This window comes from Sapajus apella, unplaced genomic scaffold (genome assembly GCF_009761245.1).
Source record: "Sapajus apella isolate SASKATOON/1434 unplaced genomic scaffold, GSC_monkey_1.0 scaffold27, whole genome shotgun sequence".
In the NCBI taxonomy this organism is placed as follows: domain Eukaryota; kingdom Metazoa; phylum Chordata; class Mammalia; order Primates; family Cebidae; genus Sapajus; species Sapajus apella.
In genome coordinates this window covers 16,149,881-16,173,622 of record NW_022436967.1, presented here as the reverse complement: position 1 = coordinate 16,173,622, position 23,742 = coordinate 16,149,881, and the positions used below count along the sequence as shown (strand labels likewise).

General features: G+C 38.2%; 1 protein-coding gene across 1 annotated transcript in view; it reads left to right on the top strand.

Moving 5' to 3' along the window:
• The window catches only part of FGF2 (fibroblast growth factor 2), a 67,905-nt gene that overhangs the window by 41,859 nt on the left and 2,304 nt on the right, over positions 1-23,742 (top strand). Inside the window, 1 exon segment of the mRNA XM_032292368.1 lies at positions 7,948-8,051. Coding sequence (XP_032148259.1) covers positions 7,948-8,051 — 104 coding nt within the window.

Sequence of the window (23,742 nt, the reverse complement as noted above, 5' to 3'; positions counted from 1 at the left end):
TATTTCTCCATAGCCTTGCCCGCATCTACTGTTTCCTGACTTTTTAATAATTGCAATTCTGACTGGTGTGAGATGGTATCTCATTGTGGTTTTGATTTGCATTTCTCTGATGATCAGTGATGTTGAGCTTTTTTTCATATATTTGTTGGCCATGCAAATGTCTTTTTCTTTTTTTGTTTTTGAGACAAGAGTCTCGCTCTGTCACCCAGGCTGAAGTGCAATGGCATGGTCTCAGCTCACTGCAACCTCTGCCTCCCTGGTTCAAGTGATTCTCCTCCCTCAGCCTCCTGAGTAGCTAGGACTTCAGGCGTGTGTCACCACACCTGGCTAATTTTTGTATTTTTAGTAGAGATGGGGTTTCACTATGTTGGCCAGGCTTGTCTTGAACTCCTGACCTCACGATTCACCTGCTTCAGCCTCCCAAAGTGCTGGGATTGCAAGCGTGAGCCACAGTGCCTGGTCTATAAATGCCTTCTTTTGAGACGTGTCTGTTCATATCCTTTGCCCACTTTTTGATGGGCTTGTTTGGTTTTTCTTGTAACTATGTTTAAGTTCCTTGTAAATTCTGGATATTAGATCTTTGTTAGATGGGAAGATTGCAAAAATTTTATTCGATTCTGTAGGCTGCCTGTTCATACTGATGATAGTTTCTTTTGCTGTGCAGAAGCTCTTTAGTTTAATTAGATCCCATTTGTCAATTTTGGCTTTTGTTACAATTGCTTTTGGTGTTTTAGTCATGAATCTTTGCTCATGCCTGTGTCCTGAATGGTATTGCCTAGGTTTTCTTCTAGGGTTTTTATGGTTTTGTATTTTACATTTAAGTCTTTAATTTATCTCGATTTAATTTTTTAAAAGGTGTAAGGAAGGAGTTCAGTTTAAGTTTCTGTATGTGGCTAGCCAGTTTCCCCAGCACCATTTACTGAGAATGAGATCCTTTCCCCATTGCTTGTTTTTAGCAGGTTTGCCAAAGATCAGATAGTTGCGGATGTGTGGCGTTATTTCTGAGGCCTCTGTTCTGTTCTATTGGTCTGTATATGTACTTTGGTACCAGTACCATGCTGTTTTGGTTACTGTAGCCTTGTAGAATAGTTTGAAGTCAGGTAGTGTTATGCCTCCAGCTTTGTTCTTTTCGCTTAGTATTGTTTTGGCTATACAGGGCCTTCTTTCATTCCATATGAAATTTAAAATAGTTTTTTCTAATTCTGTAAGGAATGTCAATGGTAGTTTGATGGGAATAGCATTGAATCTATAAATTACTTTGGGCAGTATGGTCATTTTCATGATATTGATTCTTCCTATCCGTGAGGATGGAATATTTTTCTATTTGTTTGCATTCTGTCTTATTTCCTTGAGCAGTGGTTTGTAGTTCTCCTTAAAGAGGTCCTTCACATCCTTTGTTAGCTATATTCCTAGGTATTTTATTTTCTTTGTAATGATTGCAAATGGGAGTTTAATTGTGACTTGACTCTCTGCTTGTCTATTGTTGGTGTAAAGGAATGCTTGTGATTTTTGCGCATTGATTTTATATCCTTAGATTTTGCTGAAGTTACTTGTCAGTTGAAGGAGTTTTTGGGCTGGGACAATGGGGTTTTCTAAATATACAATCATGTCATCTGCAAACAGAGACAATTTGGCTTCCTTTCTTCCTACTGAATACCCTTTATTTCTTTCTCCTGCTTGAGTGCCCTGGCCAGAACTTCCAATACTATGTTGAATAGGAGTGGTGAGAGAGGGCATCCTAGTCTTGTGCCAGTTTTTAAAGAGATGCTTCCAGCTTTTGCCTGTTCAATATGATATTGGCTGCGGGTTTGTCATAAATAGCTCTTATTATTTTCAGATATGTTCCATTAGTACTTAGTTTATTGAGAGTTTTTAGCATGAAGGGATCTTGAATTTTATCAAAGGGCTTTTCTGCATCTGTTGAGATAATCGTGTGGTTTTTGTCTTTGATTCTGTTTATGTGATGGATTACGTTTATTGATTTGCATATGTTGAATCAGCCTTGCATCCCAGGGATGAAGCTGACTTGATCGTGGTGGATACGTTTTTGGATGTGCTGCTGGATTCCGTTTGCCCATATTTTATTGAAGATTTTTTGAATCGATGTTCATCAGGGATATTGGCCTGAAGTTTTCTGTTTTTGTTCTGTCTCCTCGGTTTTGGTATCAGAATGATGCTGGCCTCATAAAATGAGTTAGCGAGGAGTCCCTCCTTTTCAGTTGTTTGGAATAGTTTCAGAAGGAATCGTACCAGCTCCTCTTTGTATTTCTGGCAGAATTCAGCAATGAATCCATCTGGTCCTGGGCTTTTTTTGGTTGGTAGGCTATTAATTACTGCCTCAATTTCAGAGCTTATTGGTCTGTTTAGGGATTGGACGACTTCTTGGTTTAGTGTTGGGGGATGTTGTATCCAGGAATTTATCAGTTTCTTCTAGATTTTCTAGTTTATTTGAGTAGAAGTGATTATAGTATTCTCTGACGGTAATTTGCATTTCTGTGGCATCAGTGGTGATCTCCCCTTTATTATTGTTTATTGTGTCTATTTGATTCTTCCCTCTTTTGTTCTTTATTAGTCTAGCTATGCTAGCTTTTTCTTTTTCTTTTTCTTTTTCTTTTTTTTTTTTTTTTTTTTTTTTGAGACGGAGTCTCATTCCATCTGCCCAGGCTGGAGTGCAGTGTGGTGTGATCTCGGCTCACTGGAACCTCTGCCTCCCAGGTTCAAGTGTTTCTCCTACCTCAGCCTCCTGAGTAGATGGGATTACAGGCACACGCCATCATGCCTGGCTAATTCTTGTATTTTTAGTAGAGACAGGGTTTTACCATACTGGCCAGGCTGGTCTCAAACTCCTGAACTTATGATCCGCCTGCCTTGGCCTCCCAAAATGCTGGGATTACAGGCGTGAGCCATTGCGCCCTGTCTCTCGCTCTTTTAATTGTGATGTTAGGGTGTTGATTTGAGATCTTTCAAGCTTTCTGATGTGGACATTTGGTACTATAAATTTCCCTCTTAACACTACTTTAGCTGTGTCCCAGAGATTCTGGTACATTGTCTCTTTGTTCTCGTTGGTTTCAAAGAACTTCTTCATTTCTGCCATAATTTTGTTATTTACCCAGGAGTTCTTCAGGAGCAGATTGTTCAATTTCTATGTAATTGTGTGGTTCTTTTTTGAGTGAGTTTCTTAATCCTGTGTTCTAATTTGATTGCACTGTGTTTTGAGAGACCGTTTGTTATGATTTCAGTTCTTTTGCATTTTCTGAGGAGTGTTTTACTTCCAAATATGTGGTTGATTTTAGAATAAGTGCCATGTGGCACTAAGAAGAATGTATATTCTGTTGATTTAGGGTAGAGTCTGTAGACATCTGCTAGGTCCACTTGATCCAGAGCTGAGTTCAAATCCTGAATATCCTTGTTAATTTTTTGTCTTGTTGATCTGATTCTGACAGTGGGGTGTTAAAGTGGGGTGTTAAAGTCTTCCACTATTATTTCATGGGAGGCTAAGTCTCTCTGTAGATCTCTAAGAGGCACAGCCTCTCCACCAAGAGACAACGTGCTTCATTAAATAGGTCCTATTACCTGTGCCACCCAACTGGGTGAGACCCTTCAATAGGGTTTGTCAGACACCCTATATAGGAATGATCCTACTGGCATCAGGACGGTGCTTCTTGAGGTTAGAGGCCACAGAAGAAGGAGGCACCCATCTTTGCTGTTCTCCAGCCTCCTCAAGTGACATTTCCAGGCGCTGGAGCAAATCAGATGAATAGGGCCTGAAGTTAACTCCCAGCAAACTGCAGCAGCCCTACAGAAGAGTGACCTGACCACTGAAGGAAAAACACGCAAGCAAAAAGCTATAATAACGGCATCAACAACAACAAAAAAGCCCCCATAAAAACCCCATCCGAGGGTCAGCAGCCTCAAAGAGCAAAACTAGACAAACTCACAAAGATGAGAAAGAATCATTGAAAAAATGCCGAAAACCCAAAATCCCAGAGTGCCTCTTCTCCAAATGATTGCAGCGTGTCTCCATCAAGGGTGTAGAGCTGTACGGAGGATCAGATGGATGAATTGACAGATGTATGCTTCAGAAGATGGGCAATAAAAAACTACACTGAACTAAAAGGAGCATGTTGTAACCCAATGCAAAGAAGCTAAGAACCATGATAAAAGGTTAGATAAAGGTTGCTAACTAGAATAACCAGTTTAGAGAAGAACATAAACCACCTGATGGAGCTGGAAAACACAGCAGGAGAACTTCGTAAAGCATACACAAGTATCAACAGCCAAAATTGACCAAGCGGAAGAAAGGTTATCAGAATTTGAAGACCACCTTGCTGAAACAAGACATGCAGACAAGACTGGAGAAAAAAGAATGTAAAGGAATGAACAAAGCCTCCAAGAAATATTGGACTTCATAAAAAGACCAAACCTATGATTGGAGTTCCAGATTGGGGAGAATGGAAACAAGCTGGAAAACCCACTTCAGGATATTATCCAGGAGAAATTCCCCAACCTAGCAAGACAGGCCAACATGTCAATTCAGGAAATACAGAGGATACCACTAAGATACTCTACAAGAAAATCAACCCCAAGACACATAATCATCAGATTCTCCAAGGTTGAAATGAAGGAAAAACTGTTAAGGGCAGCCAGAAAGGCCAGGTCACCTACAAAGGGAAGCCCATCAGACTAACAGCAGACCTCTCAGGAGAAACTCTACAAAGCCAGAAGAGATTGGGGGCTAATACTCAACATTCTTGAAGAAAAAAAATTTCAACCCAGAATTTCATATCCAGCCAAACTAAACTTTGTAAGTGAGGAAGGAATAAAATCCTTTCCAGACAGGCAAATGCTAAGGGATTTTGTCACCACCAAGCCTGCCTTACAAGAACTGAAAGCAGCACTAAATATGGAAAGGAAAAGCCAGCTGGCACCAACCACTGTAAAAACACACCAAAATATAAAGACCAATGGCACTATGAAGAAACTGCATCAACCAGTATGCAAAATAACCAAATAGCAGCATGATGACAGGATCAAATTCACAGTTTGCTGTTTTTCTAATTATCCTATCTGTCCTTTACCTTCTGTTTTTTCCTTTTCTGCCTTCTTGGGCTAATTGAGTAGTTTTGAAATATTCCATTTGCCTTTATAATTCAGCTGCCAAATGTTTGGGTTGGTGGGGAGTTAACCTTGCTCTTGAACTCTACTCCTGGCTTTCCACGTCTTGGAAGATCTCTTTTTATCCAGCTGGTCCTTAGCTTTGCATTTGGTGAAGGCTCAGTGCTTCTCAGAAGGATCACTTTCAGCGCTTTGTCCTGCTCCTAGCCTTCAGTGGACTGCTGCCTTGCATTCTGCAATGGCCCAGGGTACTTGAGGAGGATCTCTCAGCCCTTCTGTTCTGTTCCTAGTCTTTGGTGTATGGTACTTGTGCACTGGGTGGAAGCTCCATAGGAAAGAACTGGCAGGTGAATATGCAGTTACTCTTTGATCAGGAATTCTAATTCCTCATATTAGCAACTAATAAAAGTTTCTTAAATATTCAGCTGTTTCTTAAAAATTTTCTTAAAAATTCAACTTCATAGTTCCATTTTTTGGCAAGTTTATTCCTCCTATCAGAGATGGAGCAGCTATGCATCTCTTTTTTTGTGACGAGATCATCTGTATTTTGAATTTAATTTATTTAGGTTTTTCTATTCATCTCAGCTCAGATAGCTTTTATAGAAAATCTATGATTTTGTGACTTACACAACTTCTTGTTGTAGGCTTTGGTTATTTTTAAAGCTTCTATTTTAAATATATGTCAATGGAAATGCTTTGCAAAAATCTACATTTAATTCTTATTTGCCTAGTGGTATAATGAATGACAGTCTCTGAATGTGGAATAGTTGAGGTCTACAAAAGGTTAATGAGTAAATGAATGATATTTACTTTGGTTATTGAGTCACTGGTACTGATCTGGCCATACATGAATATTCATAATCACCCTTATGAGCAGTAATACACATTTATAAGATGATGGGCTAGAGCTGGGCTAGAGTTTATTGATAAGGGACAGAAAGAAAGTATAGCGATTGATTATGCAGCCTTGCCTCATGGACCTTTGTACAACCTTATGAGTTAAAGTGAGATGCAAATGTATTCTTCATTAAAATGGCTTATCTAAATTACTTTAGAGCTATATACAATGATTTGCTCAAACTCAAGATAATTTTGGTTATGTTATTAAAAACAAAGCTTATTTTCTGCATTTTCCAATAATGTTGTAAAAAAGACTAGGTACTCTTCTTTGTTTGGGTTTCTTGTCTTCATTACATTCCTTTTACTTTGTTTTATCTTTTAAGATTTTGTAGAAAAATTTCACCTGGGTAACTGCAGGCTTAACTGATGCAATGCTTTCTGGAATCCAGGGGCGACTAACATGCAGAGGATACTCAGACGTGAAATGCTCGACAAAATTCTAAGATGTCTGTTTTTAAATTGTAAATTCTTAAACATTCATAAAAGTAGTGAGATTAGAATAATGGAATCCTGTGCTTCTAATAACTATTAACACAAGTCATTCTTATTTATCTTATCCACTTTATTAAAAATTTATTTATTTGCCAGATTATTTTAAAGCTAATCCCAGATATTATGTTTCATTCTGCTTGTCTGTTGCTATTTTGATAGGAAAAATATTAAAACATAATTACTGTGACACAATAATATCTAATGAAGTTAATTATTTCAGAAACTTTCAAAAGTTGATTTTTCATGCTGTTTTTCTAGCTACCTAGAAACTTACCTGGGAAATTACATTTATTATATATTTCCAATGTTATTCAAATGATAATATGCTGCTTTCTAAAACTGTATTTTTTTCCTGTTGCTTTCAAGAATATCCCAAACATATCCATAGGATATAGGATGACCTATGAAAATACGCTGGACAAACATTTATCTTGCTTATCTTATGATAAGCAGAGTTCTGAGAAGTTTGGTAATAAAGAGTTAACTTGGCTTAACTAAGATTTTCCTAATGATTTGATCCCAGAACCTGTTTTTTATGTAACATCTGTTAGCCAAAATACATTTGGAGGAATGTTGTTCTAGGCAAGAGAATGCTGCTGCCGCTGAATAGCAAAATAATCTTTATTTTTATTTCAGTTAATTAGGTAATTATTTGTCCATATTATATTATCATAATCAAGTAATATCTTTGTTTTGTTTTTTTATAATCTGCTTAATATTGATAATGTAGTATAACAAGTCATCTTTGTCAGGATCTTATTTTATGAAAATCTTTCCTCACACATTTTATGAAAATCATTTGCTGTATAAGCAAATTAAGTATAAGCATTTTGTGTCTCCACTAGATAAATATTTGCACACAAAAAGAAATAGACATCAAAATCTCATATAGAAAGTTAAATGCATCTGTATTTCATTGAAGAGGAAACTAGAAATAAGATGTATAGAAGTCAAGGAAATACAGCTCAATTTATAACAGTGAACAATTAGATTGTGTTTTATTTGTGAAGAATTGGCAAATAACTTTTAATTAAAGAGTTTAAACATAGGCAGTAGCATGGGAATTCTCACATGGTCTACACTTTTATGTACCCTTAAAGTATGTTCACTTAAAAAAAGGTAAACAGTTAACAGGGCCAATTGAAAGCTAATTGCCCAACCAAGGAAACAAAATTCTCCATCTGTCCCCCTTCTCTGTTCACCCTGTGACATAGGAGTGACAAGGGACTGACAAGGCACTGGTGCCCTAGTAGTTCCGCATCTCATCCTCTCATACAGTTTAGTTGACCTCTGTTCCCTGTTGCCTATACTCCCAACCTCACCAATCCTCCAAAGTGGATTAGTTGTTGCTCAGGCGTGTTTTGTCTTTATATTACATAAATGTTATAGAGAAGACTTTCTCCTTTGTGGTGCTACAAAGATAATTTTTTCCTGTTACAGTCAAACTACAACTTCAAGCAGAAGAGAGAGGAGTTGTGTCTATCAAAGGAGTGTGTGCTAACCGTTACCTTGCTATGAAGGAAGATGGAAGATTACTGGCTTCTGTAAGTATACTTTCTGTTTTCACAGGTTTTTTGTTAGCTTTTATTGCCATTAATTTACAAGCATTGGTGTTTATCAAATCTTTGTATTTTACATGTATCATCTTCATAGTCACACTGTAAAATGGTGAGTATTTTCTTTATTTCACAGATGCAAGAACTGATGTTCTAAGGAGTAAATAAAGAAAACATAGCTCATATAAAATAGAGACTGGATTGGGCTGGGGGCAGTCGTGAACTTGAAATCACTGCTTTTACTCTGCAAAACTATTAAACTATAATTTTAAAAAGTTTTCCTTCTGTTATGTAATTGAAGATCAGTGGGAATAGATGTATAAAATTTTGGTTATCAGTTTTTAAATTTCTTCTTTAGAATGTGACATGTAGAACACTAGTTGAGAATGTAGACTTATCACCTGGTACAGATGCTGACTCTGCCACTTATGAGATGTGTGTTCTTAGGCAAATTATTCTGAGTTAGTTCCCTTACCTGTAAAATGGAAACAATAATGATCCTATCTCATTGAGATTTTATGATAATTTCGGTACAACACAACAAGCATCCAGATCAGCATCTGACACGTAATAGATCCTGAAAATTGTTATTTTCTCCTCATGTTACTTCTTATATATAGATACTATATGTCAAGAGAAGGACTTTTTTTTTTTTTTATGAGATGGAGTCTTGCTCCATCGCGCAGGCTGGAGTGCAGTGGCGCTATCTTGGGTCACTGCATCCTCTATCTCCTGGGTTCAAGCAATGCTGCCTCAGCCTCCCAAGTAGCTGGGATTACAGGAGTGTACCACCACACCTGGATTTTTTTTTTTTTTTTTTTTTGTATTTTGTAGTAGAGACAGGGTCTCGCTATGTTGGCCAGGCTGGTTTTGGACTCCTGACCTCAGGTGATCTACCTACCTTGGCCTCCCAAAGGGCTGGGATTAAAGGTGTGAGCCATGGTGCCTGGCTGTGGAGAGGGACTTTTCTTTTTTACATTTAATCACAGCTTGTCAGAGGTACTAGTCCTGTCTAGTATTCTGTCCACTATTACAGGCTCACTGTCAACTTCACCATTATTATTAAAGATGGGATTGCATATCTATTGAGCATACAGTGTATGTATGAAGAATGGTGCAGGAAAATAAAGAAAAAGACACAGATCTTATTCCTATCTCCTTGAGGGAGTAAATAGGACATGTATGTAAATTGTGTGTGTGTGTGTGTGTGTGTGTGTGTGTGTGTGTGTGTGTGTGTCACAGCTCTTATAGCAATGCCACTGGCCAGTTATAGCCTTTCTATATAACCTCCCCACAGAAAGGATCTAATAGTACTAAGAAATTGTGGTATTTTGAGCTATACAAATAGTTTTTGAAATTTATTCTGAATGAAGACCTTTGGATTTCTAAAAGCACCAACACAAGACTTACAAAGAATAAGGATATTTCAACCATCCCAATTTCAGACTGACTATATGACAAAGATATACTTATGTTGATATTATCAGTTTATGTGATTTTTGCAGGATAAATCACAAGTTTGAGTGTAGTGGTTGTCAATTTTTGGGGGAAGTAGTTGAATAAATTTTAGAATCATCTTTAAGAATAGCCAGTACTTATTGAGTTTAAGTGTGCCAGATGCTATGGTAGGCATCAGGCTTATAAAATTGAATATCAGATGGTCTCTGCCCTTAATGAGTGACAATCCAGGGGAGACAGAAGTGTAAATAAGTATTTATAATAAGGTATAAGGGTTTTGATATGCTACTTTATATTTTACATACATGCATAATAATATAGGAAAAGATAAGTATTATGATAGAGGAAGCAATACAGAAAAGGAGGTGATTAAATTTGTCTAGAATTGGGGGAGATGACCTACAAGTAGGATTTTAGATGATAGAGGAAGAAGGAGTTCAGCAGGCAGTCATGGGGCAGAACAAGTAGAGATGAAGGTATAGATAATTGTAGGACACAGGACATGCAAAGGTGTGGATGCAAAAATCTACTTGATGCATCTCTATAATTACAAGTAATTAATGAATGCTGGAATGCACAGTGCAATAGAGTAACAAGGTGGAAGGGAAGAGAGAGAAAACCAGGGAGGTAAATAGACTGCCTGCTGAATCTCCTGAAGGGCTTTATACACCATGCTGACTATAAGCAGTGGGGAGCCATGAAGAGTTTTAAGAGACCCAATTAGATTTAAATTTGAGAAAGATTATCCTGGCAGAAGTGTAGAGAATAGATTTAAAGGGGCCAAGACTGGTGAAGAGAGATCAGTTAGAAGGTCACTGTCATAGTCCAAGCAAGTGATGTTCAGATCCTGGCAATAACAGTGGGTTATAGAGGACTGAGGATAGTGTTAGTACTTGTGATTGATGAGATTTAGGAGTAAAGATGAAGGAAAAGTCAAAGATGGCTTTTAGGTTTCTGGTTTGGGTGAGAAGCTAGATGCTAATGGGGAAGGAAGAAAAGCCGGGTTTGGGAAAAGGTAGTAAGTTCAAATTTAGGCCTATTTAGTTTGAGTCGTCTAAGGGAAATTCAGGTAAAGATGTTCACTGAGTAGTTGGAATGATAAATCTGGAGTTTAGAGGTCTACATTGATTGATAGATTTGGGTATGATCAGCATATAGGTGGTAGTTAAATCAGGGGAATGTATGAGGTTTCCTAGGTAAAGAATACAGCTCAAAACATTAACTACTTGGGACTTTCACTTCTACTCTGTACTTACCTTTTATTCTGCCAATATATTGTCAATTCAAGAGGTGATGTAATACTTTGGGAATCTACCAAAGTAGCATTTTAAATATCCCCCATGACAGTGAGCCAATAAGTAATTTTGGATGATTTTGACATTATATTAGGGAGAGGAAGATGAGTTTCCAACCCTCCTACCCCTTTCACTTTAGGATGTGACAGATCACTGTGACTTCTGCAGTAAGTTGGTTTGGCTACTGTCAGATAATGAGGGTGGTAGAAGAAAAAAAAAGGAGATGCATACAACATTTGCTTCTGTCATAACTAACTATGGACAGCACTAATCAAATGGTTTAAAAGCTCCAGCTTTTTATATGTCTGTCACAATCTGGGTCAGTGAATGCCTTGAGATTAGTTATTACCCTGTGTTCTTATACTTGTTGAGATTAGAAGAAGCAGTAACCCAGTGTATTAGTCTGTTTTCACGCTGCTGATAAAGACATACCTGAGACCAGCCAATTTACAAAAGAAAGAGTTTTAATTGGACTTACAGTTCCACATGGCTGGGGAAGCCTCACAATCATGGTGGAAGGCAAGGAAGAGCAAGTAACATCTTAAATGGATGACAGTAGGCAAAGAGAGAGAGATTGTGCAGGGGAGCTCCTCTTTATAAAGCCATCAGATCTCATGAGACTTACTATCACAAGAACAGCATGAGAAAGACTTGTCCCCATGATTCAGTTACCTCCCACTGGGTCCCTCCTGCAACACATGGGAATTCAAAATAAGATTTAGGTGGGGACACAGCCAAACCGTATTATTTTACCCCTGGACCCTCCAAAATCTAATGTCCTCACATTTCAAAACCAATCATGCCTTCCTAACAATACCCCAAAGTCTTTTTTTTTTTTTTTTTTGAGACGGAGTTTCACTCTTGTTACCCAGGCTGGAGTGCAATGGCACGATCTCGGCTCACCGCAACCTCCGCCTCCCGGGTTCAGGCAATTCTCCTGCCCCAGCCTCCTGAGTCGCTGGGATTACAGGCACGTACCACCATTTTTTGTATTTTTAGTAGAGACGGGGTTTCACCATGTTGAACAGGATGGTCTCGATCTCTTGACCTGGCGATCCACCCGCCTCGGCCTCCCAAAGTGCTGGGATTACAGGCTTGAGCCACCGCGCCCGGCCTACCCCAAAGTCTTAACTCATTTCAGCATTAATTCAAAAATCCACAGTCCAACATCTCATCTGAGATGAGGCAAGTCCCTTCTGCCTATGAGCCTGTAAAATCAAAAGCAAGTTAATTACTTCCTAGATACAATGTGGGTACAGGCATTGGGTAAATATGGCCATTCGAAATGGGCCAAAACGAAGGGGCTATAGGCCCCATGCAAGTCTGAAATCCAGTGAGGCAGTCAAATCTTAAAGCTCTAAAATGATTTCCTTTGACTCCATCTCTCTCATCTGGGACATACTGATGCAAGAAGTGGGTTCCCATAGTCTCAGGCAACTCTGCCTCTGTGGCTTTGCAGGGTACAGTCTTCCTCCCAGCTGCCTTCACAGGCTGACATTGTCTGTGGCTTTTCCAGGTGCATGGTGCAAGCTCTCAGTAGATACACCATTCTGGGGTCTGGAGGACAGTGGCCCTCTTCTCACAGCTCCAGTAGATGGTGCTGCAGTAGGGACTCTGTTTGACCCCCACATTTCCCTTCTGCACTGCTCTGGCAGAGGTTCTCCATGGGGGCCCTGCATCTGGAGCAAACTTCTGCCTGGAATCCAGGCATTTCCATACATCTTCTGCAATCTAGGTGGAGGTTCCCAAACCCCAATTCTTGACTTCTGTGCACCTGCAAACTCAACACCACATGGAGGCTGCCAAGGCTTGAGGCTTACACCCTCTGAATCAACAGCCTGTATCTTGTATCTTGGCCCCTTTTAGTTAGAACTGGAGTGGCTGGGAAGCAGGGCACCAAGTCCTTAGACTACATAGCAGAGGGACCCTGGACCCAGCCCGCAAAACCATTTTTTCCTTCTAAACCTCTGGGCCTGTGGTGGGAGGGACTGCCACAAAGGTCTCTGACATTCCCTGGAGAAAGTTTCCTCATTGTCTTGGTGATTAACATCAGGCTCCTCATTACTTGCAGAAATTTCTGCAGCCCACTTGAATTTCTCCTCAGAAAATGTGATTTTACTTTCTATTGCATGGTCAGCCTGCACATTTTCTGAACTTTTATTCTCTCTTTCCCTTATAAAACTGAATGCACCCAAGTCACCTCTTGAATGCCTTGCTGCTTAAAAATTTCTTCGACCATATACGCTAAATCATCTCTCTCAAGTTCAAAGTTTCACAAACCTCTAGAGCAGGGGCAAAATGCTGCCAGTCTTTTTGCTAAAACATAACAAGAGTCACCTTTGCTCAGTTTCCAAGAAGTTCCTCATCTCCATCTGAGACCACCTCAGCCAGAATTTCATTTTTTATATCATTATCAACATTTTGATCAAAGCCATTCAACAAGTCTCTAGGGAGTTCTTCCTGTCTTCTTCTGAGCTCTCCAAACTGTTCCAACTTTTGCCTGTTACTCAGTTCTAAAGTCACTTCCACGTTTTCAGGTATCTTTTCAGCAACACTCCACTCTTAGTACCAATTTACTGTATTTTGATGCTGCTGATAAAAGACACACTTGAGACTGGGCAATTTACAAAAGAAAGAAATTTAATTGGACTTAGAGTTCCACATGGCTGGGGAAGCCTCACAATAATGGTGGAAGGCAAAGAAGATCAAGTCACATTTTAAATGGATGGCAGCAGGCAAAGAGAGAGAGCTTGTGCAGAGGGACTCCTCTTTATAAAACCATCAGATCTCATGAGACTTATTCACTATCATGAGAACAGCAGAAGACAGACTTGTCCCCATGATTGAGTTACCTCCCACTGGGTCCCTACCACAAGACATGGGCATTCAAGATGAGATTTGGGTGGAGGCACAGCCAAACCATATCACCTAGTAATCATGGTGACTCTGTAAGATAATTGCTGGTGGGTTTTTCATCTCAGGAGCATTGGCTGAATATTGGTTCATTGACAATGATAAAAGACCCATTGTTGGCCAGGTGCTATGGTTCACACCTGTAATCCCACCACTTTGGGAGGCTGAAGTGGGTGGATCATGAGGTCAGGAGTTCAAGACCAGCCTGGCCAACATGGTGAAACCCTGTTTCTACTAAAAATACAAAAATTAGCTGGGCATGGTGGCACGCTCCTGTAATCCCAGCTACTTGGGAAACTGAGGCAGGAGAATTGCTTGAACTGGGACCCGGGAGGCAGAGGTTACAGTGAGCTGAGATTGTGCCACTGCAATCCATTCTGAGCTACATAGACGTCATCTCAAAAAAAAGACCCATTGTTGTTAAAAGTGATGAAAACAGAAACTGCTCTATGTTCAAGTGTATCTCTGAAACTACTAGAGTACATAAAAAGATGAGACAAGTTAAAAGAAAGTAAACCTGAAAAGAGAATTCTGACTTCTTCTCTTGGCAAATAGGTATTAGGCTTCCTAAACTGTTGATTCTGTACCATCAGAAATGTAAAATACTCAAAATAAAGCTTTCTAGTTTTATTGTCAGCTAAGCAGGAACTTGTGAAAGTCTTAAATGTGTTTCTATCTTTGGGATGTATTAACTCTTCCTGATGCAACAGATTTCCACCAAGTTGGTGCAGTAAGAGTTAATTTAGCAATGCTTAGAAATGTATCACAAACACTCTGTAGAAATAAAGCCGTGGCTGTTAAGCATAAATTAAAAATTCATGATTTCTTAGTGCCCTTTGAGAATGGCATGGCCAAGATCCAGTTATATGTTTCGGCTCTTGTCATATGACCTATTCCTGCCAAGTTGATGAGTTAATCTCTAGTCTTCTCATCCAATTTGTGTGGCTTGCTTTCATGCCTTTTCAACGGCAATCCTGTTTCTTTCAAATTGGTCTTGGCGGGCTGTGTCAATCTTCAAATGAAAAGGTAAGCCCACCCCACCTCAAAACCAAAGAGAAAATGTTGATGATTCAGTAAGTGGCACATTTCTCTCTGAGTCAGATCCATAGACATTAAACTGTCAACAATAGCAACTTCTGGTATGATTTCAGTGTTCTGACCAGTAGCCATCATCTGGGATTGCAGATGTGCCTCGTAACTTGGAGAAACTGGGATTTATGAACTTGCCCTTGCCAGAGGCATAGTCTTCCCACTCTTCTACCTGGCCCTATTTCAGACTACTGTGTTATGACACATCCCTGGGTTCTTCTCCATTTTACTCCATGTGTGATCCCTGCAGTGATATCTAAAACATTCTAGTTTCCTCCCAGAAAGAAGGGTACTCTGGCTACATAAAACATTTTGATTTTTAAGAGTTAAGTTGATTACCAATTAGAGCATGAAAAAAGACTAATTTGTGTACTGTTTTCTCCCCCAACATCTTCACCTATTAATCGTCTGCGTGTTTTCAGGTTACTAATTTCGTGCTGTTTGCAAACATTTCTTAAAGGTCCTTCCTTTCCTTTTGAAGCTAGGAAATATGAAAATTAAAAAATAACTATATTTAACTGCCAAACTCTGAATTTGGAAGCTGAAGTTAAATAGTTCTTTAATGCACAACAGACTTCTTACTCCATTCCATAGCAGGATAAAGTTTGTTGCTATGAGCAACAGAAGCCCAGAACAAATATTAGGATTGATGATTTAAGTGTTCACAAAATTATAGATTTTTAAGAAAATTGTAAAAAGTGAAGTTAATTGTAGTTTTAAATTTAAATCACCACACAACCTCATTAGCATTGGTATGAAAAAAACTTGTCTGATATTCATCTGCTAGAAAGTTGCACATTGTTTTCTATATAATGCTATATAGATCATGATATACCATGAACAAAATATTAATATCTCAGTATAAGATTGTAACTTGTATTGATCCACAGTAGTAAAATATGAAAAAATGTATATTTCTGAGGCTATACATGCAATTCTGTAAAAGTAAAATATGTTTTGTCTACAGAATAACTTTATTTATTTATTTATTTATTTTTTACTGTTTATATGTAACTTTTTCCATAGCAGCCAGTACCACGTTTACACCTCAGTAAAACAGTAGCATCCATTCCATGAATGTTGGTTTAGTTTGTTTCTGAATGCATTTATTTCACAAATTTGTTTAAGGGCTATAAACCAAATTTGTATCAACTTTTATGTTTGTACATATTTACAAAATAGAAAATTAAGTCAGCATTAAGTCAGTATAAACAGTCACAAGAATTTTTCCCCTCTACAAAAGGTGTATATTCAAGGAGACTTCAAAAAGTTTCTGGAAAATGGAATTAAAAGACAAAAATATAAACTATATTTCTGAACATTAGTTCTATGGAGTTCAAGACACTTGTAAGTGATGATACCAGCTATTCAGTCCATCCATAAAGAAGTGAGAGTTCTAGGAATTTAACCACATCAATGCAGTTTTTTTTTTTTTAACATTATTAACTGAAAAAAAAAATGTACAGCTTAAAAAAATTTTTTTACGATTAGGAAACAAAACATCAGAAGGTGCCAAATCAGGACTATAGGGTGGATACCTAGTGATCTGCCATCAAAACTCTTGCAGAATTGCCCTTGATGAGAGAGATGAGTAGAAGCATTGTGGAGAACTTCTCCGGTGAAGCTTTCTCGGACATTTTTCTGCTAAAGCTTTGGCTAAGTGTCTCAAAAATACTCATAATAAGCAGATGTGACCATTCTTTGGCCCTACAGAAAGTCAATAAGCAAAATACCTTGAGCATCCAAAAGCTGTTGTCATGACCTTTGCTCTCAACCAGTCCACTTGTGCTTTGACTGAACTACTTCCATAGCTTGGTAACCATTGCTTTAATTGTGCTTTGTCTTCAGGATTGCACTGTTAAAGCCGTGTTTCATCTCCTGTTACAATTTTTCAATGAAATGCTTCAAGATCATGACCCCACTTATTTAAAATTCCCATTGAAAGCTCTGCTCCTGTCTGTAGCTGATCTGGGTGCAATGGTTTTGGTACCTATTGGGTGTAAAGTTTGCTAAATTTTTCTAGTCAGAATTGTGTAAAGTGAACCAACTGAGATGTCTATGGTGTTGACTGTCGTTTCTGCTATAAACTGTTGGTTTTCTGCAGTTAGGCCATGAACTAGATTAATTTTTTTTTCTCACAAACTGATGTGGATGATCTGCCACTGTGGGCTGCTTCTTCAAGATTACCTTATCCATTCTTAAAATGAGTTATCCATTTGTAAACTGATTTCTTTGGGGCATTGTCCCAATAAACTTTTCATAAAGTATCAATTAGTTCACAATTCCCCCACCCAAGCATCAACATAAATTTGATGTTTGTTCTTGCTTCAATTTTAGCAGAATGCGTGTTGCTCTGACAGAGCCTCTTTTCAAACTGATGTCTTATTCTTCTTGGTGCTTCAAACTAGATCCTTATTATATAAATCTTCAACTTCTTAATCAAATAAATATGACAAATGATGTTCTCTAAGAAAAACGCCCTTCAATTTTATTCCTTCCCTGCATATTTTGAGTAATTATCTTCCAAGACCTGTGTATCTTTTCCTGTCATCTCTGAACGTACAATTCCTTATTTCCTTCATTGTGGCAAAGTGTTTCAGAAAAGGGTTCTTTGAGTTAAAAGTTGGCGTATCCTATTTGACTCCTACTCTCGGAATGGTTGGCCGAGAACTTCCCCGTTATCTCCGCATCGGAAAGCTCTTCCTCCCGATATCCTCCAGTGCCAGAGACCGCACCCGGAGACTCATTGGCAGGTTTCCCGATTCGCCTCAATCTAGAATAACTTTCTTAATTGAGGGGCCTTAACAATGAAATGAAATCTATAATAAGGTAAAGTAGGGAAAATAGATTTTTGAGAGCCCAAGATTCCAGATTGACAATCTATACTGAACAAATTTGTGAGAAAAATACAGTAATTGAAGAGGAATGTATATCATTTTTTAAGAGAGAAAATACTAGACAAAATACAAAGGTTAATAATGAGAATTACTGCTTCTTTTAGAACTCAATCTTAAAACTTTTATGCAACCTATAGATATTACAGGTTTAACATCAAATTTAGACCTGGTGCAATGGCTCATGCCTGTGATTCCAGCACTTTGGGATCCTGAGGTGGGTGGATCACTTGAGGTCAGGAGTTTGAGACCAGCCTGGCCAACATGGCAAAACCCCGTGTATACCAAAATTACAAAAATTAGCCTGGCATGGTGGTGTGCACCTGTAAACACAGCAACTCAGGAGGCTGAGGCAGGAGAATTACTTGAACCCCGGAGGTGGAGGTTGCAGTGAGTCAGGTTCACGCCACTGCACTCTAGCTTGGGTGACAGAGTGAGATTCCATCTCAAAAAACAAAAAGATCAAATGTCATTTTAACTTTTCACTCTTTGGATGTTTCTTTTTTTTTTTTCTGAAATAGTCAACATTGATACTTACGTCATGTCTGTTTTTAATTCTCAGAAGTGGTATAAGCAAAAGCACTTTTGGATTCCTATTGAGCAAGCTCCCTCAAAAGCCAAAAGTGAAAGATCAATGTACTGTAAAAGAATAAACAACCCAGTAAACAGAGCATAGGGAAATGGTCATAAGGTTCAATTCTAAAATTAGGAGTGGACTAGAATTGTGACGCCAATGCCTAAGGAAGGGAGAGTGGGGGTGGGAGGAAGTGCTGGGGGATGGGGGGAAACTTGTTCATGTGCTTCTTTCTTTCCTTATTGTATACTAAGGCTATTAGAGAGGGATTCTTAAGACCATCTAATCCAGTATTCTTATTTTACAGATGAGGAAAGTGATGCCCAGAGAAGTTAAAGGACTTGATTGAAAACACAAGTCAGTTAGGGATCAAGGCAATATTGGAACCCAGGTTTCTTGGCCCTGTAGAGATCCTCACAGATGTCAAGTTAGAATAATCAAATCTTGGAAAGGGTCATCTGATCTACTTTCCTTAGGGAGTAAATAGTTGATAAAGTTAAACCATATTCTGTATTTCAGCTCCTAGTCTGGATTTTCCCTGGTCCTGCTTCTCTAGTTCTTATTTAGATTTTGTAATGTCATTGAATTGTATTTTTATTGTAAGCTATCTGAAATAGTTCCATTTGTTCATTAATTTAGCAAATATTTATTGATCACTTACTATGTGCCAAGCACTGATACAGCAGTAGACACAATAGATGAAAATCTTCACCTACATGCCATTGACAGTCTGGTGAAATAAAGTGATATATGTATATGAATCATCTGTATTTGGGCATAGTAGAGCATAAGAATACATGAGGTACTTTTTTTCACATTATAGCTAGAGTTGCTGTGTCTGGTGATTTGAGAAATTCTTTTCTTTTTAATTTTTTTAAATTTTTTTGAGACGGAGTTTCACTCTCGTTGCCCAGGCTGGAGTGCAGTGCTGCGATCTCAGCTCACTGCAACTTCCACCTCCCAGGTTCAAGCAATTCTCCTTCCTCAGCTTCCTGAGTAACTGAGATTACAGGCATGTGCCACCATGCCTGGCTAATTTTTTGTATTTTTAGTAGAGATGGGGTTTCACCATGTTGGCCAGGCTGGCCTCAAACTCTTGACCTCAGGTGATCCACCTGCCTCGGCCTCCCAAAGTGCTGGGATTACAGGCATGAGCTACTGCGCCTGGCCAAGAAATTCTTTTTTGTGTTAGTACTTACAGCCCTAGAGTCAGTTTAAACAAAAAAAAATTAGTTTTAGGATAGTTTTTGACTTACAGAAAAGTTATAAAGATAACACAGAGAGTGTCTCTGTACTTCACACTGAGTTTCACTTGTTAACATCCTACATTAGTATGGTACACCTGTCACAACTAGTGAAACCAATACTGATGTGTTCTTTTTAGCTAAAGTCCTCAGTTTATTAATGTTTTCTTAGTTTTTACCTAAAATTCTTTTTCTGTTCCAGGATATCATATTTAGTCATCATGTCTCCTTTAGTTTCCTCTAGACTGTGACAGTTTCTTAGATTTTCCTTATTTGTAATTACTTTGATAGTTTGAGGAGTACTGTTGAGGTATTTTTTAGAATGTCCCTCAATTTGTTTTTTTTTTTTTTTTTTTTTTTTTTGATAACAGGGTCTTGCTGTCTCCTAGGCTGTGGAGGGCAGTGGTGTGATCATAGCTCACCACAACCTTGAATTACGGGGCTTAAGTGATCCTCCCACCTCAGCCTCCCAAGTAGCTGGGACTACAGGTGCATGCCACCATACCCTACTATTTTTTTTTTTTTTTTTTTTTTTTTTTAGTAGAGATGAGGTCTTGCTCTGTTGCCCAAATTGGTCTCAAACTCCTGGGCTCAAGAATCCTCCTGTCTTGGCCTTCCAAAGTGCTGGGATGACAAGTGTGAGACACTGCACCTGGCCTGATGTTTTTTTTCATGGTTAGATAAGGGTTATGAGTGTTTTAGAGAAAGACTATAGAAGTAAAGTACCATTTTCATGGCATATAATGGTACATGTTATCCTCATGATTGATCATTCATGATATAAACCTTGCTCGCCTGGCTGAGAAAGTATTTGTCTCCACTCTAAAGTTACCCTTTCTCTTCCTTTCCATACTCTACTCTTTGGAAGTAAGTCACTATGCTTAAGAGATAGAGATGATGGTTATGCTCCACCTGCTTGAGGGCTAGTATCTACATAAATTGTCATTCTTTTGCATGGGAAATTTGTTCATTTTCCTTTATTCAATCATTTATATCAATATATATACACAGATAATTTATTTTATAGTTTGGGTTACAATCCAATAGTACATTAATTTTGTTGCTCAAATAATTCCAGCTTTGGCCATTGGGAGCTCTTTCAGTTGGCTCCTGTGCTCTGCTCTTTGACATACTCCTATCAATGAATTTATTTTGAGTACTTCATTACTGTTTGGCCTACAAGATGCTCCAGGCTTATCTTGCATATTCCTGACTCCAGCCTAGAATGATAGTAGAAGCCACAAACTGGAATGCTGGGTGTGCTTGTTGCTGTTGAGGTATCTTTGTTCTAAGCCCTCTCAGCTGACATACTAGTGTGTGTGTGTGTGTGTGTGTGTGTGTGTGTGTGTGTGTGTGTGTGTGTGTGTGTGTGTGTGTGTGTGTGTATGTCTATGTTTGGCCAACTGTATTAATATTAAACTAAATATGAGTTCATTCATACTGATATCTCCAACCTTAATCCATCAACACATGAATATTTTAGCAGTCCCCCCACCTTGCTTGTGCATAACCTGCCACCCCAACAGTGAGACTCATGGCTCCTACCATCTACTAGGATTAGTTTCTCTTTATGCAGAAATATCTCACCTAAATTTATTTTCTTTTTGAAATACCAAAGTAAATTAACTATCCAGACAAAAACCAAACTTTTAAAAGTGTTGATTATGCTTTTTCATGCTACATTAGAGTCTGCTCTATTCAAATACACTCTACAAGGGGTCAAACTGCCAGCACTATCTTTAAAATCATTAGCATCATTATCAATAAATGGTTATTGGGCCCCTCTTACAGAATCTTAAACTAAGCTGGTTTATGTGGACAGCCTCCAGGGGAACCTTGAGGCGTTGCCCATCACTATCATATGTATACATCTACATTTCTTTTTTAGATTTCATACCTTTTAGACTTGAAAATGCTGGTTTATTGGCATTATTGTATATTACACACTTTCTGTTATTCCATATAAATTAGTACTTTTCAATTTCTAGTTCTGTGGTTATTAGCATAAGCAAAAAGAAGGAAGAAAAGTTAAGTAATGTGTCCGTTGCATAGTAGGTGCTCAGTAAATACTCATTATTTCCATTTGGATGTCTGATATTCCTCTCAAACTCAACATGTACAAAACTGAATTAATACTCTTTTCCTATAAAATCTGTTCCTACTCATATCCTTCCCACCACGGTTGATGGCAAGTTCATCATTCTAGAACATAAACTTCAGTGCCACTCTTAACTCCTCTGCTTTTCTCATACCATGCAACCAATCCATAAGAAAACCCTATTAAGTCTACCTTCAAAATATGTCCAAAAGTAGGCACCTCCTTACCATTTCTACTGCTGCCTCCATGATCTGAACCTTCATTCTCTCTGCCCGTATTACTGAATAACCCTTTAACTGGTCTCTCTAAGTCTGCTTTTGACCCTCTGTAGTGTTGGCAGCCAGAATAATTATAGAGAAAGATGTCAGATCATGTTATTTTTCTGCTTAAAAACCTGCAGTGGCTCTCCATTTTCTTAGAATATGAGCCAAATATTTACAATAGCCTCCAAAACTATGAGATCTCGCCCCCTCTCCCATCCCATTACCTCTCTGATCTCATTTCCTGCTATTCTTCCCACATTGGCCTACTTGTTACCCCTCAAACACTCTGGGTATGATCCTGTTGCAGGTCTTTTGCACTGGCTTTTCCTCTGATGGGAATGCTCTTCTCTGATACCTGGATGGTTATTGCCTTCATCTCCTTCAAGTATTTGCTCAAATGTCACTTTCTCAATGGAGCCTACTGTGACCCTGCTATTTATGATTGCACCCAGCCTTTACCCCCACCACTCCTAGTCCCTCTTAACCTGTTCACCTTTACTTTTTCCTCAGTTTTCTTATATTCTAACACAGAATATAATTTATTCACTTATGCTTATTGCTTATTGTGTGTCTCCCCCAGCTAGAATTTGGGTGGCATAAAGGCAGGGCTCTTGTGCAGTTTTATTCATTGATGTGTCCTAGATGCCTAGAAGAAAAACATATATAGATTGAATGAATAAATGTATTATTTGAACTTTGTGCTGCCTATACCTCTAAATTATTCTTCAATTTAAAAAAAGCAATAAATAAAGGAAAACTTAATTTGATATAAAGGTATCAAGTAGATACAAGGGCAGAAGGTATCCAAAATCTGAAATGTTACCAAAAGCACTGCGTTTTAAATTCCTCACTTGTTAATGAGTATCATAATGTTATACTCATCTTAAAATATTGTTGTGATTTTTAAAGAAAATTATATGCATAAAAGCAGTCCATAATCATGCATTAAGGGATTTCTCAGCTCTTAGGCCTATATAAAATAAGGCCTTGGAGACAAGGTACAAGTTGTTATAAGCCCTTAGAAGCCACTTTGTGGTGGCATTCCTCTGAACACCGCTTTTTATCTGAAGTTTGAAATGGTGAGCAAACATGGAGAATAGGAAAAGAGTTCTTTAAATATGTTTATAAAGATTAATAAAATTATATTGCACCAGTTTTTAGTAGGAACACTGAGATCACAGTCAGTGAAGATGATTTGGAAAGTTGGAATGGAGAGAATTGAAAATTGTATTTATACTGCGCTGTTAAATGGCTACTTTTCTTGAGAACTAAATTTTGGCCCTACTACTCATTTTTTAAAAAATGCAGTTTGTTTTCAAGAGCAAAACAGTTGTTTACTAAATTTACATTGCTGAACATTCAGCATAGATGTCAGTTTTCTTTCCCTTCACCGTTTTTTTTTTTTTCCCCCCAAAGGTAGAAGTAACTTCTGTAATAAATAAATAAGTTGTGGGTTCTATCACATACCACTTAGTTCCTGGTACTGTTTCTTTTCTCTGAAATATTAGGAACTGGTTGAAAAGGCAAACATTATTGGCATGGTTAGTATTCCAGTAGGCCAAGCATTGTAGGGAGTGCCAGCTAGCAAGGTGGGGCATCCGGGAAGCTGATAGAACATCAACAAATGAACTGACCAAATGCTGTTGTTTAAATTTACCTCTGAGGAATTGGCCTGTGAAGCTCCATGGTGACCTTTCATGGTGTCTTTATGATTATTATGAATTTTTCTTTCATTCTTTATTTCCCTTCCACTTCTATTCCTGATCTTAAACCTGGAATAGGGAAAAGGGAAGTTTTTTTCTTTTATCAATGGCAATGAAGATGACAGAATAAAGTAATACAGGTTAACTT